Raw genomic sequence first — 18275 nt, 5'->3', positions numbered from 1 at the left:
GGCCTCCCCATCCTGAGTCATCTCATTAGCATAAACTTAGGTCTAGTCCCAGGGGCCCACCATGAATAACAAAGACACTCCTATCAGGAAATTCCAAGGGTTTAGAGGCTCCTCCCAGGGATCAGGGACAGTGACCAGTCATATTCTTTACTATATAACAGTCCTGGGTGATAAATAGTGATTGTGGTAGTCTTGGCAACAGCACAGTGTAATCTGCAGTAAGTACCATAAAAATGGTGCAAAGGAAGTATTAGGGGAACACTTAATTATGAACAGAGACAGGGAGACCTCACCAAGGAGGAAAGTCAAGCTGAGCCTCAAATGGACAAGTAGGATTTCAATAGATGGGTGAGGGGATGACATTTCAAGAAAGTGGGATTCTTCTGATGACCTCTCTGGTTCCATGGTTGGCTAGTACCTCTCTGCCTCCCCCATTGGCTCAATCTTCTTATCCCCCAATAAAATAGACTCTGAGGTCTTAGAAGAGGAATGAGGCAGGCTTCTTTCATTCCTCTAAGTATTTTCAGTAAGAAGTCTGGAGTTTTCTTTTCTGGTCCCAGGAAGCTCCACTTGCAACTTTAGTCCATCTTGGCCTTCATTTTCTGGGAAATCAGAAGCCCTCATGGAGGAATTGCAATCAGAACTCGATTCTTGACACGAGCTGAGGGAAAAAGGTGCAGGAGAGTGCACTTGGAGACAATACAGACTTCGTTGTGTTTAGGCTCTGAAATGATCTCTCTCTCTCTCTCTCACACACACACACACGCACACAGAGTGCCCCAGCCCCATTCCAGACCCAGCGTCAATCCCCTCCCCTTGGAATTTGACCACCTTAAGAGATACGAATGAACTTATCTACAGAAGAGAAATAGAGTTACAGATGTAGAAAATAAACTTATGGTTACCAGGGGGAAAGGGGCAGGGAGGAGTACATTGAAGATTGGGATTGACACATACAGTACTATATATAAAACAGATAACTAATGAGGACCTACTGTATAGCACAGGGAACTCTGCTCAGTACTCTGTAATGGCCTATAGGGGAATAGAGTCTAAAAAAGAATGGATATATGTATATGCATAACTGATTCCCTTCGTTGTACAGCAAAAGCTAACACAACATTGTAAATCAACTATAATCAACTATATTCCTATAAAAACTAAAAATCAAGAGGTGAACCCTATGTGTTGTGGGTGACTGTTAGCTGATAACAGGTAGGAACTCCTTCCCGGTGACGAGCACCCACCCTGGCCAGTCCTTTCAAGAACAACATCGGGCAGTGGCTGGGCCACTCAGGAGACACGCCCTCAGGCAGTCCTGACTCCCTCTCTCTTCCCCTAACTCTTCCCGCACTTCTCCGTTTCAGGTTTGTGGGCAGACCTGGAAGCTACGTTTATGTGTTTGACGGTTACCGCATGGAAGAGGCAAGTGGAGCCCCTGGTGTTTCATGCCCGGCTAGGCTAGTGGTTTGTAGGTGCCCCTGCCGCCCTGCCCCGCCCTGCCCCAATCCTTGCGGCCTCCACAGGCTGGCTGAGTTCGCGCCCTTGCCCCTCTGAGCCCCGCCTGGCCTGACCGCCCCGTCCTTCCTCTTCTCCTCCTGCAGTGCGCCCCTGGGGGCTGCCTCATGGAGCTGTGCATTCAGCTCAGCATCATCATGCTGGGGAAGCAGTTGATCCAGAACAACATCTTCGAGATTGGAGTCCCGTGAGTAATGAACTCTGCTTACCCCTCTCCTTGCTGCCAGGGCTGAGCCCGGCAGTGCCAGGCTTTCAGCAGGATCTCGTGGTCTCTCCTCTTCTGAGACAGATGGACTCTCTACTCCTCTGTCCACTCTCCAGTAACTTCCCCATGAGGTAGGGCCCCTCCCACAAGTCTCGTTTGCCAATCCAGTTCGGGATGTTTGAGTCTCAGAAGGATTAAGCATTTGCTTAAGTGCCCATGACAGAAAGTGACAGAGCTGTGAATCAGGTACCTCTGACCTCAAAGTGCATCATGCTTTTTTAAAAAAAATTATTTATTTTATTTTTGGCTGCTTTGGGTCTTCGTTGCCGCACGCGGGCTTTCTCTAGTTGCGGCGAGCGGGGGCTACTCTTTGTTGCGGTGCGCGGGCTTCTCGTTGCGGTGGCTTCTCTTGTTGCGGAGCACGGGCTCGAGGCGTGCAGGCTTCAGTACTTGTGACACATGGGCTCAGTAATTGTGGCTCGCAGGCTCAGTAGTTGTGGTGCACGGGCTTAGTTGCTCCGCGGCACGTGGGGTCTTCCCGGACCAGGGCTTGAACCCGTGTCCCCTGCATCAGCAGGCGGATTCTTAACCACTGTGCCACCAGGGAAGCCCCATCCTACTTTTAATGCTATGTCCTCCTGTAACTGAAAGTGGGGTCTGGCTGCTCGCCGCTCGAAAGCCAATAAAGAGGCAAGGTTGGTGGAAAGGAGAGTTTGTTTTGTTTTGGATGCCAGCAACCAGGATTGGGTGGGAGGGTGGACACCTGTCCAAAGGCCAAAACACCCCGCTCCTACACCCAGTGGGCAAGAGCTTTTATACGTGGAGGGAGGGGGCTACGTGCAGAAACAGTACAGTCAGCTCTGGCCATCATCTTGAAATTGGTCATCGGTGGTCTGACCAGTGTCATCTTGATTGTTTTAGGTACACTTAATCTTCAGTTCCAGGGTCGGTTTGTTCCCATTTCCTTGAGGCCAGTTCTCGGAATTGTGGCAGCTTATGTCATGGCTACAGTCTGGTCATCATGCACTTAACTTCTTCCACCTGGTGGAGGTTTCAGTGTCTATAAGACAGCTCACAGGATATGGCTCAGAATATTATCTGAAGCCCTTAAGAAGGAACTAAAGGTCCTTGACTATGCTTAACGACTAAATTGTTATTACTTGTCCTCCTTTGACTGTTTTGCTTTGTTTCTGAATTTTCTCACTTCTCTGATTAAACTTATTCTTTGGCTAAAGTTTTTCCACAGACAAAAGCAGGCTGAGGACTTAGGGGGGCAGGGAACACAGGGTTCTGCTCCATTTCACTCCCAGTGAACAAGTAACAGAGGCGTGGAAGATGAATAGGAAAGATTGAAACACAATGTAATCATTTAGAAAAATCTCTAAGGAACTGTGGAATATATGATCTTAGGAGGGGAAGGATGCATAGCTGGTGAAACAGAACGGATTCTCATGTGGATTGTTTCCCCTCCCCTCCCACGTGGTTTTTTTTACAAAGACTCCTTTCATTAGGTTGTTTGTTTTTTATTAACGTCTTTATTAGAGTATAAATTGCTTTACAATGGTGTGTTAGTTTCTGCTGTATCACAAAGTGAATCAGCTATACGTATACATATATCCCCATATGTCCTCCCTCTTACATCTCCCTCCCACCCTCCCTATCCCACCCCTCTAGGTGGTCACAGAGCACCGAGCTGATCTCCCTGTGCTATGCGGCTGCTTCCCACTAGCTATCTGTTTTATGTTTGGTAGTGTATATATGTCCATGCCACTCTCTCACTTCATCCCAGCTTACCCTTCACCCTCCCCGTGTCCTCAAGTCCATTCTCTACGTCTGTGTCTTTATTCCTGTCCTGCCCCTAGATTCTTCAGAACCATTTTTTTTTTAGATTCCATATATATGTGTTAACATATGGTATTTGTTTTTCTCTTTCCGACTTACTTCACTCTGTATGACAGACTCTAGGTCCGTCCACCTCACTACAAATAACTCAATTTCATTTCTTTTATGGCTGAGTAATACTCCATTGTATATATATACTACATCTTCTTTATCCATTCATCTGTCGATGGACACTTAGGTTGCTTCCATGTCCTATTGTAAGTAGAGCTGCAATGAACATTGTGGTACATGACTCTTTTTGAATTATGGTTTTCTCAGGGTATATGCCCAGTAGTGGGATTGCTGGGTTGTATGGTAGTTCTATTTTTAGTTTAGTTTTGTTTTGTTTTGTTTTTTTTGCGGTATGTGGTCCTCTCACTGTTGTGGCCTGTCCCGTTGCGGAGCACAGGCTCCGGACGCGCAGGCTCAATGGCCGTGGCTCATGGGCCCAGCCGCTCCACGGCATGTGGGATCTTCCCGGACCGGGGCACGAACCCGTGTCCCCTGCTTCGGCAGGCGGACTCTCAACCACTGAGCCACCAGGGAAGCCCTATTTTTAGTTTTTTAAGGAACCTCCATACTGTTCTCCATAGTGGCTGTATCAATTTACATACCCACCTACAGTGCAAGAGGGTTCCCTTTTCTCCACATTCTCTCCAGCATTTATTGTTTGTAGATTTTTTGATGATGGCCATTCTGACCAGTGTGAGGTGATACCTCATTGTAGTTTTGATTTGCATTTCTCTAATGATTAGTGATGTTGAGCATCTTTTCCTGTATTTGTTGGCCATCTGTATGTTTTCTTTGTAGAAATGTCTATTTAGGTCTTCTGCCTGTTTTTGGATTGGGTTGTTTGTTTCTGTGGTATTGAGCTGCATGAGCTGCTTGTATATTTTGGCAATTAATCCTTCGGCAGTAGCTTCATTTGCAAAAATTTTCTCCCATTCGTAGGGTTGTCTTTTCATCTTGTTTACGGTTTCCTTTGCTGTACAAAGCTTTTAAGTTTCATTAGGTCCCATTTGTTTATTTTTGTTTTTATTTCCCTTTCTCTAGGAGGTGGATCAAAAAGGATCTTGCTGTGATTTATGTCGTAGAGTGTTCTGCCTATGTTTTCCTCTAAGAGTTTTATACCGTCTGGCCTTACATTTAGGTCTTTAATCCATTTTGAGTTTATTTTTGTGTATGGTGTTAGGGAGTATTCTAATTTCATTCTTTTACATGTAGCTGTCCAGTTTTCCCAGCACCACTTATAGAAGAGGCTGTCTTTTCTCCATTGTATATTCTTGCCTCCTTTGTCAAAGATAAGGTGACCGTATGTGCGTGGGATAATCTCTGGGCTATCCATCCTGTTCCATTGATCTATATTTCTGTTCTTGTGCCAGTACCATACTATCTTGATTATTATAGCTTTCTGGTATAGTCTGAAGTCAGGGAGCCTGATTCCTCCAGCTCCACTTTTCTTTCTCAATATTGCTTTGGCTATTCGGGGTCTTCTGTGTTTCTATACAAATTGTGAAATTTTTTGTTCTAGTTTTGTGAACAATGCCATTGGTAGTATGATAGGGATTGCACTGAATCTGTAGATTGCTTTGGGTAGTAGAGTCATTTTCACAATGTTCATTCTTCCAATCCAGGAACATGGTATATCTCTCCATATGTTTGTATCATCTTTAATTTCTTTCATCAGTGTCTTATAATTTTCTGCATACAGGTCTTTTGTCTCCTTAGGTAGGTTTATTCTTAGGTATTTTATTCTTTTTGTTGCAGTGGTAAATGGGAGTGTTTCCTTATTTTCTCTTTCAGATTTTTCATCATTAGTGTATAAGAGTTCAAGAGATTTCTGTGCATTAATTTTGTATCCTGCTACTTTACCAAATTCATTGATTAGCTCTAGTAGTTTTCTGGTAGCATCTTTAGGATTCTCTGTGTATAGTATCATGTCATCTGCAAACAGTGACAGTTTTACTTCTTCTTTTCTGATTTGGATTCCTTTTATTTCTTTTTCTTCTCTGATTGCTGTGGCTAAAACTTCCAAACGTATGTTGAGTAATAGCAGTGAGAGTGGGCAACCTTGTCTTGTTCCTGATCTTAGTGGAAATGGTTTCAGTTTTTCACGATTGAGAATGATGTTGGCTCTGGGTTTGTCATATATGGCCTTTATTATGTTGAGGTAAGTTCCTTCTGTGCCTACTTTCTGGAGGGTTTTTATCATAAATGGGTGTTGAAATTTGTCAAAAGCTTTTTCTGCATCTATTGAGATTATCATATGGTTTTATCCTTCAATTTGTCTGTATGGTGTATCACATTGATTGGTTTGCATATATTGAAGAATCCTTGCATTCCTGGGATAAACCCCACTTGATCATGGTGTATGATCCTTTCATTGTGCTGTTGGATTCTGTTTGCTAGTATTTTATTGAGGATTTTTGCACCTATGTTCATCAGTGATATTGGCCTGTAGTTTTCTTTTTGTGTGACATCTTTGTCTGGTTTTGGTATCAGGGTGATGGTGGCCTCATGGAATGAGTTTGGGAATGTTCCTCACTCTGCTATATTTTGGAAGAGTTTGAGAAGAATAGGTGTTAGCTCTTCTCTAAATGTTTGACACAATTTGCCTGTGAAGCTGTCTGGTCCTGGGCTTTTGTTTGTTGGAAGATTTTTAGTCACAGTTTCAATTTCAGTGCTTGTGATTGGTCAGTTTATATTTTCTATTTCTACCTGGTTCAGTCTCAGAAGGTTGTACTTGTCTAAGAGTTTGTCCATTTCTTCCAGGTTGTCCATTTTATTGGCATCTAGTTGCTTGTAGTAATCTCTCATGATCCTTTGTATTTCTGCAGTGTCAGTTGTTACTTCTTCTTTTTCATTTCTATTTCTATTGATGTGAGTCTTTTCCTTTTTTTTTCTTGATGAGTCTGGCTGATGGTTTATCAATTTTGTTTATCTTCTCAAAGAACCAGCTTTTAATTTTATTGATCTTTTCTTTCACTTCCTTCATTTCTTTTTCATTTATTTCTGATCTGATCTTTATGATTTCTTCCTTCTGCTAACTTTGGGGGGTTTTTTGTTCTTCTTTCTCTAATTGCTTTAGGTGTAAGGATAAGTTGTTTATTTGAGATGTTTCTTGTTTCTTGAGATAGGATTGTATTGCTATAAACTTCCCTCTTAGAACTGCTTTTGCTGCATCCCATAGGTTTTGGGTCATCATGTTAATTGTCATTTATTTCTAGGTAGTTTTGGGTTTCCTGTTTGATTTCTTCAGTGATCTCTTGGTTATTTAGTATCATATTGTTTAGGCTCCACGTGTTTGTATTTTTTTACAGTTTGTTTCCTGTAATTGATATCTAGTCTCATAGCGTTGAGGTTGGAAAAGATACTTGATACAATTTCAATTTTCTTAAATTTACCAAGGCTTGATTTGTGACCCAAGATATGATGTATCCTGGAGAATGTTCCATGAGCACTTGAGAAGAAAGTGTTTTTGGATGGAATGTCCTGTAAATATCAATTAAGTCTATCTTGTTTAATGTGTCATTTAAACCTTGTGTTTCCTTATTTATTTTCATTTTGGATGATCTGTCCATTGGTGAAAGTGGGGTGTTAAAGTCCCCTACTATTATTGAGTTACTGTCGATTTCCCCTTTTACGGCTGTTAGCATCTGCTTTATGTATTGAGGTGCTACCATGTTGTGTGCATAAATATTTACAATTGTTATATCTTCTTCTTGGATTGATCCCTTGATCATTCTGTAGTGTCCTTCTTTGTCTCTTGTAATAGTCTTTATTTTAAAGTCTATTCTGTCTGATATGAGAATTGCTACTCCAGCTTTGTTTTGATTTCCATTTACATGGAATATCTTTTTCCATCCCTTCACTTTCAGTCTGTGCATGTCCCTAGGTCTGAAGTGGGTTTCTTGTAGACAGCATATATACGGGTCTTGTTTTTGTACCCATTCAGCCAGGCTGTGTCTTTTGGTTGGAGCATTTAATCCATTTACATTTAAGGTAATTATCGATATGTACGTTCCTATTATCATTTTCTTAATTGTTTTGGGTTTGTTATTGTAGGTCTTTTCCTTCGCTTGTGTTTCCTGTGTAAAGAAGTTCCTTTAGCATTTGCTGTAAAGCTGGTTTGGTGGTGCTGAATTCTCTTAGCTTTTGCTTGTCTGTAAAGGTTTTAATTTCTCCATCGAATCTGGATGAGATCCTTGCTGGGTAGAGTAATCTGGGTTGTAGTTTCTTCCCTTTCATCACTTTACATATGTCCTGCCACTCCCTTCTGGATTGTAGAATTTCTGCTGAAAAATCAGCTGTTAACCTTATGGGGACTCCCTTGGATGTTATTTGTTGCTTTTCCCTGCTGCTTTTAATATTTTTTCTTTGTATTTAATTTTTGGTAGTTTGATTAATATGTGTCTTGGCGTGTTTCTCCCTGGATTTATCCTGTATGGGACTCTCAGAGCTTCCTGGACTTGACTGACTATTTCCTTTCCCATATTAGGGAATTTTTCAACTATAATCTCTTCAAATATTTTCTCAGTCCCTTTCTTTCTCTCTTCTTCTTCTGGGACCCCTATAATTCGAATGTTGGTGCATTTAATGTTGTCCCAGAGGTCTCAGAGACTGTCCTCAATTCTTTTCATTCTTTTTTCTTTATTCTGCTCTGTGGTAGTTATTTCCACTATTTTATCTTCCAGGTCACTTATCTGTTCTTCTGCCTCAGTTATTCTGCTATTGATTTCTTCTAGAGAATTTTTAATCTCACTTATTGTGCTATTCATCATTGTTTGTTTACTCTTTAGTTCTTCTAGGTCCTTGTTAAACATTTCTCTTATTTTCTCCATTCTATTTCCAAGATTTTGGATCGTCTTTACTATCATTACTTTGAATTCTTTTTCAGGTAGACTGCCTATTTCCTCTTCATTTGTTTGGTCTGGTGGGTTTTTACCTTGCTCCTTCATGTGCTGTGTCTTTCTCTGTCTTCTCATTTTGCTTAACTTACTGTGTTTGGGGTCTCCTTTTCACAGGCTGCAGGTTTTTAGTTCCTGTTGTTTTTGGTGTCTTCCCCCAGTGAGTAAGTTTGGTTCAGTGAGTTGTGTAGGCTTCCTTGTGGAGGGGACTGGTGCCTGTGTTCTGGTGGATGAGGCTGGACCTTGTCTTTCTGGTGGGCATGACCGCATCCAGTGGTGTGTTTTGGGGTGTCTGTGAACTTATTATGATTTTGGGCAGCCTCTCTGCTAGTGGGTGGGGCTGTGTTCCTGTCTTGCTAGTTGTTTGGCATGGGGCGTCCAGTACTGGAGCTTGCTGGTCGTTGATTGGAGCCCGGTCTTAGCATTGAGACAGAGATCTCTGGGAGAGCTCTCGCCGATTGATATTACAAGGGGCTGGGAGGTCTCTGGTGGAGCAATGTCCTGAACTTGGCTCTCTCACCTCAGAGGCTCAGGCCTGACACCCAGCCAGAGCACCAAGACCCTGTCAGCCACAGAGCTCAGAAGAAAAGGGAGAAAAAAAATAAAAGAAAGAAAGAAAAAATAAATAAAATAAAGTTTTTAAAATAAAAAACTAAAAAAAAATTATTAAAATATAAAAGTAATTAAAAAAAAAAGAGAGCAACCAAACCAATAAACAAATGTACCAATGATAACAAGTGCTAAAAACTGTACTAAACAAAACAACGGACAGATAGAACCCTAGGACAAATGGTAAAAGCAAACCTATAGAGACAAAATCACACAAAGAAGCATACACATACACACTCACAAAAAGAGAAAAGGGGGAAAAATATATATAAAGGAAGAGAGTGACAAAATCAATAGACAAATCTACCAATGATAATAAGCTCTAAATACTAAACTAAGATATACATAGAAATCAGGAACTAGTCAGTCGCATTCGGCAAACCCCAAGTCTACAGTTGCTCCCAAAGTCCACTCCTCAATTTTGGGATGATTCATTGTCTTCAGGTATTCTACAGATGCAGGTACATCAAGTTGATTGTGGAGATTTAAACCACTGCTCCTGAGGCTGCTGGGAGAGATTTCCCTTTCTCTTCTTTGTTCGCACAGCTCCTGGGGTTCAGCTTTGGATCTGGACCCGCCTCTGCGTGTAGGTCGCCTGAGGGGGTCTGTTCTTTGCCCAGACAGGACGGGGTTAAAGGAGCAGCTGATTAGGGGGCTGTGGCTCACTCAGGCCGGGAGGAGGGAGGGCTACGGAATGCGGGGCAAGCCTGCGGTGGCAGAGGCCACCGTGATGTTGCACCAGCCTGAGGCATGCCCTGTGTCCTCCCGGGCGAGTTGTCCTTGGATCCCGGGACCCTGGCAGTGGCGGCTGCACCTGCTTCCGGGAGGGGAGGTGCGGATAGTGACCTGTGCTTGCACACAGGCTTCTTGGTGGCTGCAGCAGCAGTCTTAGCGTTTCATGCCCGTCTCTGGTGTCCACACTGGTAGCTGCAGCTCACGTCCGTCTCTGGAGCTCATTTAGGCGGTGCTCTGAATCCCCTCTCCTCGTGCACCCCGAAACAATGGTCTGTTGCCTCTCTGGCAGGTCCAGACTTTTTCCCGGACTCCCTCCCGGCTAGCTGTGGCGCACTAACCCTCGTCAGGCTGTGTTCACGCCGCCAACCCCCGTCCTCTCCCTGGGGTCTGACCTCCAAAGCCCGAGCCTCAGCTCCCAGCCCCGCCCGCCCCGGCGGGTGAGCAGACAAGCCTCTCGGGCTGGTGAGTGCTGGTCGGCCCCGATCCTCTGTGCGGGAATCTCTCCGCTTTGCCCTCCGCACCCCTGTTGCTGTGCTCTCCTCCGCGGCTCCGAAGCTCCCCCGCTCCGCCACCTGCAGTCTCCGCCTGCGAAGGGGCTTCCTAGTGTGTGGAAACCTTTCCTCCTTCACAGCTCCCTCCCCGAGGTGCAGGTTCCATCCCTATTCTTTTGTCTCTGTTTTTCCTTTTTTCTTTTGCCCTACCCAGGTACCTGGGGAGCTTCTTGCCTTTTGGGAAGTCTGAGGTCTTCTGCCAGCGTTCAGTAGGTGTTCTGTAGGAGTTGTTCCACATGTAGATGTATTTCTGATGTATTTGTGAGGAGGAAGGTGATCTCCACATCTTACTCCTCTGCCATCTTCAAGGTCCTCCCTTTCATTAGGTTTTGCATTGAGATAGTCATGAAAATAACTGCTGACTCACGAGCACTGGACCCAAAAAAGAGGATGAAACAGGTGAAAATCTACCTTCAGGTCAAAGGAAAATGTCGCCCCCTCTGCCTTTTGTTTCTATTGCTTTTTTAGTTGTAAAAAAAGAAATCTGTTTCAGGGGGTGTTTTCAGCTAGCCTGGCATCAGAGAGCCAGGGAATGACAGAGAGGATCAGGGGTAACTCTTATAGGCTGGGCCAGTTCTGTTTAGCAGGACTGGATGGACAGTTTGTACCAGGCTCAGAGTTCTTTGCAAACTTCTTGCAAGATTATCCGTCCTGTGACGCAGTCGTCAGACAGTCCCCACAAGGTTAGGTGAAGATACTGCCACACACTCTGTCTCCCTTTTGGAGATTTACTAAGCACATTATTTTAATGGCTCTGAGAAATCCTGCAATAAAGAAACTGGTTTAATCCCTTTATTTCCAGCTGCATTTGTTCATGTCATTGGCCTGGGCTCTTAGTAGCAGACCTTGGAGTCCACTCTGGCTAGTTTAAGCAGCAAAGGAATTTGAGAACAATAAGTGTCCAACAGAATATTCTATAAGGGTAGAGAGACAGGCCCTGAGCTACGTAACCAGGAATAACACTGTCCACACTGCAGGAGCACTTGCAGGGAATACCACTGCCTTCATCTCTTGGCTTGTATGGCTCAGGTATTAAAAAATGAGAATTGGATACCACAGAGCTATACCCACAAAAACTGCAGTCTGAGCCTTCCCAGCTGTCTTCATCAGCTTGAGTTGCTGTAACACAATAGCATCGACTGGGTAGCTTATTTCTCACAGTTCTGGAAGCCATGAAGTTGAAGATTATGGAGCCAGCCGGTTTGGTCCTGATGAAGACCACCATCTCCCTGTAAGCTCATGTGACCCAGGCTCTGTGTATATGTGGAGAGAGAGCTCTGGTGCTCTCTTCTTCTTTTTTTTTTTTAATTTTTATTTTATACTGGACTATAGTTGATCTACAATATTGTGTTCGTTTCAGGTATACAGCAAAGTGATTCCGTTATACATATACATATATAGTATCTATTCTTTTCCAGATTCTTTTCCCATATAGGTTATTACAGAGTATTGAGTAGAGTTCCCTGTGCTATACAGCAGGTCCTTGTTGATTATCTATTTTATATAAAGTAGTGTGTATATGTTAATCCCAGACTCCTAATTTATGCCCCCCTCTACCTTTCCCCTTTGGTAATCATAAGTTTGTTTTCTAAGTCTGTGAGTCTGTTTCTGTTTTGTAAATTAGTTCATTTGTATCATTTTTTTTAGATTCTGCATATAAATGATATCATATGATATTTATCTTTCTTTGCCTGACTTATTTCACTTAGTGTGATAATCTCTAGGTCCATCCATGTTGCTGCAAATGGCATTATTTCGTTCTTTTTAATGACTAAGTAATATTCCATTGTATACATGTACCATATCTTCTTTATCCATTCATCTGTTGATGGACATTTAGGTTGCTTCCATGTCTTGGCTACTGTAAATAGTGCTGCTTTGAACATTGGTGGTGCCCTCTTCTTATAAGGGCACCAATACCATTGTGGAAGCCCCACCCTCATGGCCTCATCTCAACATAATTACCACTCAAAGGTCCCACCTCCTAATACCATCACATTGGTGGGTAGGACATATAGATTCTGGAGGGGACACAGACATTCAGACCATAACACAAGGCTCTCTGTTTCTTTTTCTTTAACTTATACACAAGATTTGTATACAACTAAATACAGAAAAATATATATGAAATGGTCCTTATCTCCTCAGAGATTAGTTTTTTTAGTTTGGGAGACAAAATAGACTGCATGTGACTGGGTGTTCTCTCTCTGGTGCAAACTTTGTCAGAATTCAGACAAGTAAAGGTCAGGCATTTTGGAGCAGTCAAAGCTGCGAAAGCAGGGGGCTGTGTCTGTGACTTGAAAGAAGGCTGTCACTGTCACATATAACAAGTTGGTCTGCCATTATTTTGTTTAAAGAAACAGTTTCCCGGACTTCCCTGGTGGCACAGTGGTTAAGAATCCGCCTGCCAATGCAGGGGACACAGGTTCGAGCCCTGGTCTGGGAAGATCCCACATGCCGCGGAGCAACTAAGCCCATGTGCCACAACTACTGAGCCTGCGCTCTAGAGCCTGCGCACCACAACTACTGAAGCCCGCGCGCCTAGAGCCCAGGCTCCGCAACAAGAGAAGCCACCACAGTGAGAAGTCTGTGCACCGCAATGAAGAGTAGCCCCCGCTCGCCGCAACTAGAGAAAACCCAAGTGCAGCAACGAAGACCCAACGCAGACAAAAATAAATAAATTTAAAAAAAAGAAACAGGTTCCCTTGGATGTAGATTTATTTTCTAAACAAACAACAGACTGACTCGGGTTTATCAAAACACTTAGTGACTCAGGTGTTGCTTTAGGAGAAGATGAGGTAGTGGTGCCTGACCGGTCTTGGGGCATGCCAGGGTCATGGCAAGGGTGAGAGCCCCAAATCTCTCTCAGTCTGCTTAAGGGTCGCTGAGCCTAGGTGCCTGGGGCTGATTGGAACCATTAGCAGACATACATGATCCACTCCTTTCTTTAGGGAAAGCTACACCAGTCACTGGTCCCATGGGGGGCTGTGACTGTCTGACAGATCCCCAGAGAAAGCTATTCTTTGGTCTTTCTCAGAAGCACAATTAGAGAGCTCAAGTTATGATGGAGACAATCGGATTTATCTGGAAAGAAAACCTGTTTTCATGAGAGCCCTACTTCAAGGCATGAGAACCCTGAGCATTCGCTCATAACACTTTGCCATCCCAGTCGTCAGAATGGGTCTCACCATCACTGGCCATCAGTTAGGCTGTTTTTCTGTCCCCACACTGGGGTAACCACAGGAGGCACTTGGGCACGTGATTTTTCTCGGAGGAGCTGGAGGAGAACATGGTTTGGGCATCTCAACCCTCTGAAACAGCACCTCGTTCTCAGCTTCCTGGTTGAAAGTCACTCCGTGATAGTCATCAAACAAAGCTGGTGAGACACGTGGTCACTGTGGTCTAGGAGCTTACCATCTCAGAGAGGACACATTTGTGATGGACAAACATCCAGAAAACATACATGCCAAGAAAAAGATGTGCCAATGCCACATCTGGCCCCTTCGAAGCCGTGAGTCCATCCCCTCCACCACTGCTACAAAGGAAAGCCTCCAGTCCCCTCCAAACATCCGGGTGAACACACCTGTCTTTCCAGTACATCGGTTGGAATTGGAGACAGCTTGCCATTTGTTCATTCCCAGGCATCTCTTCTACCACTTGGCCCATCCACTCGGGACCCAGAAGTCTTTTTTTTTTTTTTTTTTTTGCGGTACGTGGACCTCTCACTGTTGTGGCCTCTCCCGTAGCAGAACACAGGTTCCGGACGCGCAGGCTCAGCGGCCATGGCTCACGGGCCCAGCCGCTCTGCGGCATGTGGGATCTTCCCGGACCGGGGCATGAACCCGTGTCGCCTGCATCGGCAGGTGGACTCCCAACCACTGCGCCACCAGGGAAGCCCCCAGAAGCCTTTTTTAGGGTGTAAGAGAGGCAAGAACTCAGTCATTTGGACAGTATGTTGGATGTTCCCCGCCCATCAACTCTATCAGCTCCATGACAGATGATACCTACACACAGCTGTTTTCCTTGAAGGCGAAATTTCCTTCCTTATGCTTGATGTGTGTTTGCTATGGCGCACTTTAATTGATGGCATTCGCATGAAATTCATAAAGCTGTGAGCAAGTCACTTCCTACGTCTCACTATCCTCATCTCTTGAGGAAAAGCATATAATAATACATAATATACAACAGGATCTAATACCTATTTAGTATATAATAATGTAATAATCTCTAAGGTTTTGTCATTTCAGCTCTAGCATTCTATGAACCTCTCCTCTATTCAGTGAAATTGGTCACTGCCGATTCCAATACAAGTCACTTCTCTTCCAAAATAGTTTTCCTCATTTTAGTTCCTAATCTGTTAGTGAACACATACAACCTAATCATATAGTTGAAGTCAGGAATGTAGAGCAAAAGTTCTCCCACCAAGCCCTACGGTATTTTATCTTCAAAGTTCTCTGCAATTCTACAGGTTGTGACTGAGTTTGCTCACCTGAAATCGCCACGATTATGATTATTGGGTCTTCCACGCCCCACGCAGAGCCCACTCTCAGTAGATTAGACCCATCAATCCAGAGCTCATGCACCTGGCAACATCCTTATGTATGATAGAGAAACATGAAATAAGCAATAAAAAAGGGGAGTCTTTTATAGGCAAAAGAGAAATGACCACTGAGCCTGACAGTGACGAAGGAATAATGTGAATTATAAAAACTAGACCCAGTGGTCTTTAACTCTTTCGTGGAGGCAGCACATCTCTGTAGGGCAGTGATTGTTCAACAGATCTGGGTTTAAATCCAGGCATTGCAATATAGTCCCTGTGAGACCTTGGGAAAGTTATTCTAGAAAGACACATGGTTATGCAAAAATACAGCTTGCATATATGCTCAGGTCTCTAGAAAAGAGAATATATGGGTATCCGAGAAAGGATGAACCGTTCCTGGGGGTACAGGTAGCCAAGGTGTTACTGAGTGTCATTGGCTTTTATGTTTACAAGTGATGCTCTCTGAGTGTTTCGAGTCCAGGGAGTGAGCTGAAAAGACCTTCTCAGGAACAGTGTTTTTCTCTTATGTTCTGGGACCCATGGCTTGTGGTTCATGGTAGCTGTTTGGTGCCGTCAGAGCCTGCATCCAGTTTTTTCCCTCAGGGAGATAAATATTAATCTTCGAGACCAGACTTGATTTTTAAAAACAGAAGCAAGTCTGAGGAGTTATGTAGGTAATCATACTGGATAAGAATATTTGGGGTAAAAAAAATATGGTTATACACATAAATTGATCATTTTTCGTGTTTGTTATTTACTTCTGAAAGCAATTTGCTGAGATTCTGCCAAAGCGAATTTTAAAATGTTAAAGACTGTTGAACTGGCTTTGCTGGTAAGCCAGGTAGTCGGCTGTAATTTATCTAACTCCCTAAGGGTGCACGGTTCTCCTTAGATTCTCTGTGCGTGCATGTGCGTGCACGTGTGCGTGTGCGTGCATGTGTGTGTATTGCTAAAAGCACCACCACTACAAATTCTAGTGTCTTCTTGAGTCGACCAGTCCAGTAGGCTTCTTGCATTAGATTGTTTCCCAATCTTTAGTCATTTGTCAGCCAACTTTTAAATTGTTTTCCATTACCTACCTAGACAGCTATTTGCATATTAATTTCCTCTAAACCAATTCACTTTTTAAGTGCATCACATTCTGAAAGTGGAAAACTAACACTATCAGTTACCCTGAATAGCAAATAGTAGAAAGAAATACAATAAAACTGATCCATTATTAATCCATGAAGTTAGCCTAAGATCTGCGTTCTCTTTACTGAAAAAGAAGTTGCACGAGTCCCGGGGAGTTGTTAAAGACATACCAGCAGCAGGCTGGGGTTTTCTCCTGGACTGCAATCAGAGGGATGAGCTGAGAGCAGTGAATAATTCTTCCAGGTGCTCTAATGAGATGTTAGGCCAAGTCTAGTGACCTTCCAAAAACATCACATGAGCTGCTAGTGGCACGTGTCCTTTGCTTGGGAGACACTGACTCAGCACAATATTCTTGCCTTTTAACCCCGCAGGCCTCCACGGGGCTGGCACAGATACCAGGCATGTCCATGAATACTGTACACCTGTCCTTTGGGACCAAGATAAGCATCTTCAGCTTCCAGACCTCTCCCTTTGCTACCCCTAAATCTGGCAGGTGCCCCAGACAGGGCCACCATGGAAGGCCAGCACCGTCCAGACAGAAGCATGTCCCACTTTTGCTAGGCCCTGGAGATGGAAAAATGAAGTGCTTTCGGAGGAAGCAGCGAAACTGGGAGCAGTAACTCTTCACGGGCAATGAGGACATGATACTAGATGAAGCTGAAGTTGTGTGGCCTGGCCTTGGACTCTCCCCACTCACACATCCCCAGGCTCCTGGGGCCTGACACAGTTGTGAAGATGCTTTCCAGAGGGGAGCCAGGTGGTTTTCAGCACAACAGGCTCCAGAATAATGCTCATTGGCAGCTCCGTCTGAGATAACTTCAGACATGGCCGGCTCGCGGGGCAGAATCCGATCTTGTGCTATTTATGATCTGAGTCCATTGATGGGATTTTCCTCATCTCCCCCGCCACACACACACCACCTTTCCCATATGTGTTTGTGCAAAATGGACTTTGGATCCAGGCGTCATGGTGCCCCCAAACACGCCACAGCACATCCCAAGTCCTCGCTATAATTTTATCTCAAACTCAGCTCTAGTATTCCATGAAGCAAAATTGGAAATGGCCTTTAATCATTCAGGGAGATAAATGTGTGTGTGTGTGTGTGTGTGTGTGTGTGTGTGTGTGTGTAAGGGTAAATGCTCTTTTTCAGGTGCCAGATTCTTTCCTGAGTGACGTCTGAGATGGACAGAGCTGATGAATTAATACTTCCGCTGGCAAAATGTCCCCCAGTCCCTATTCTTGCTAGAAGCACCAGATCACACCCCAAAATAGCCAATATACCCCTGCACACAACCAGGAAGATTTCATAAACTTTCTTCTTTTTGTGATAAATGTGATAAATATTGTATTTAAAGACATGAAACAGTCTCTCTTTAAAGCCATCACAGGCAAGGGAAGCTGTGTGTTCCCCTCAATACAGTGGAATATGGCTGTGAATCAGAGGTTTAAGAACAAAGTTGAATCCTGTCCTGTGTCAAGAAGAGGAATACACAGCTCCGAGGCTGATGTGTTTCTCTTCTTCGGCCCATGGCAGGCTTGCTTCTGCCTTCTTTCACGAGGCTCGAGGTCTGTGAAGCCAGGGTCTGTGGAGGACTCCTGGGGCCTGGATCCTGCAGCCAGGAGGCCAAGGCGTGACCGACAGTCACCGTGGTCTCAGGGTGAGCCTGTGGGGCACATGCAGGGGAAAGGCTCAGAGGCTTCTGGACAGAGTTTCTCAGACTTGTCATTCACAAGGGACAGAGACAGAGCAGATGAAAAGGAGACAAGGGTAACCTCAAAGGAGTTATTTTAACAAACGAATGCATCATAGGTAGGAATCATAATGTGAAGTTTTCCAAACGCCCTGTCTGTGTGTTATACGACGTGCAGGATTCCTCTTAAATCCTGCTCTCGAGGGACTTCCTTTATTAATGTTTTTAATGGGCGCTGAGATCTCCAGGAGGGAGACTCCCGGTAAGGAGAGGTTCGTAAGAACTATTTGTGGCTGTTTGGACCCCCCCACGGCGTATTGCATGGCTGACCGCGGTGTCCTTCCTGAGGCCGTCCTCTGCCCTGGCCTTCGTTGCCACAGGGTCTCACAGTCGAGCATCTCTTCCTGTGACTGCTCTTTCCTTGCCCTCTGAAGGCTCCTTCCCCTCCACGCCACCCATAGGAGGTGTTCGTTGCTAGAGTTTCCATTGTTCTTTCCGTGATGG

At 44.3% G+C, this 18275-nt stretch overlaps 1 protein-coding gene across 1 annotated transcript in view; it reads left to right on the top strand.

The window, feature by feature from the left end:
* ANO2 (anoctamin 2) overlaps positions 1–18275 on the top strand; it is a gene marked incomplete at both ends in the record, with an annotated part of 319797 nt that overhangs the window by 258455 nt on the left and 43067 nt on the right. Inside the window, 2 exons of the mRNA XM_082665221.1 lie at positions 1368–1425; positions 1605–1705. Coding sequence (XP_082521347.1) covers positions 1368–1425; positions 1605–1705 — 159 coding nt within the window. The remainder of the gene's footprint in view (positions 1–1367; positions 1426–1604; positions 1706–18275) is intronic.

The sequence above is a fragment of the Grampus griseus genome (genome assembly GCF_964374135.1).
Source record: "Grampus griseus genome assembly, chromosome: 11".
NCBI lineage: Eukaryota > Metazoa > Chordata > Mammalia > Artiodactyla > Delphinidae > Grampus > Grampus griseus.
Note: the sequence above shows the minus strand (reverse complement) of the source record. Positions and strands in the feature narration are given on the sequence as shown.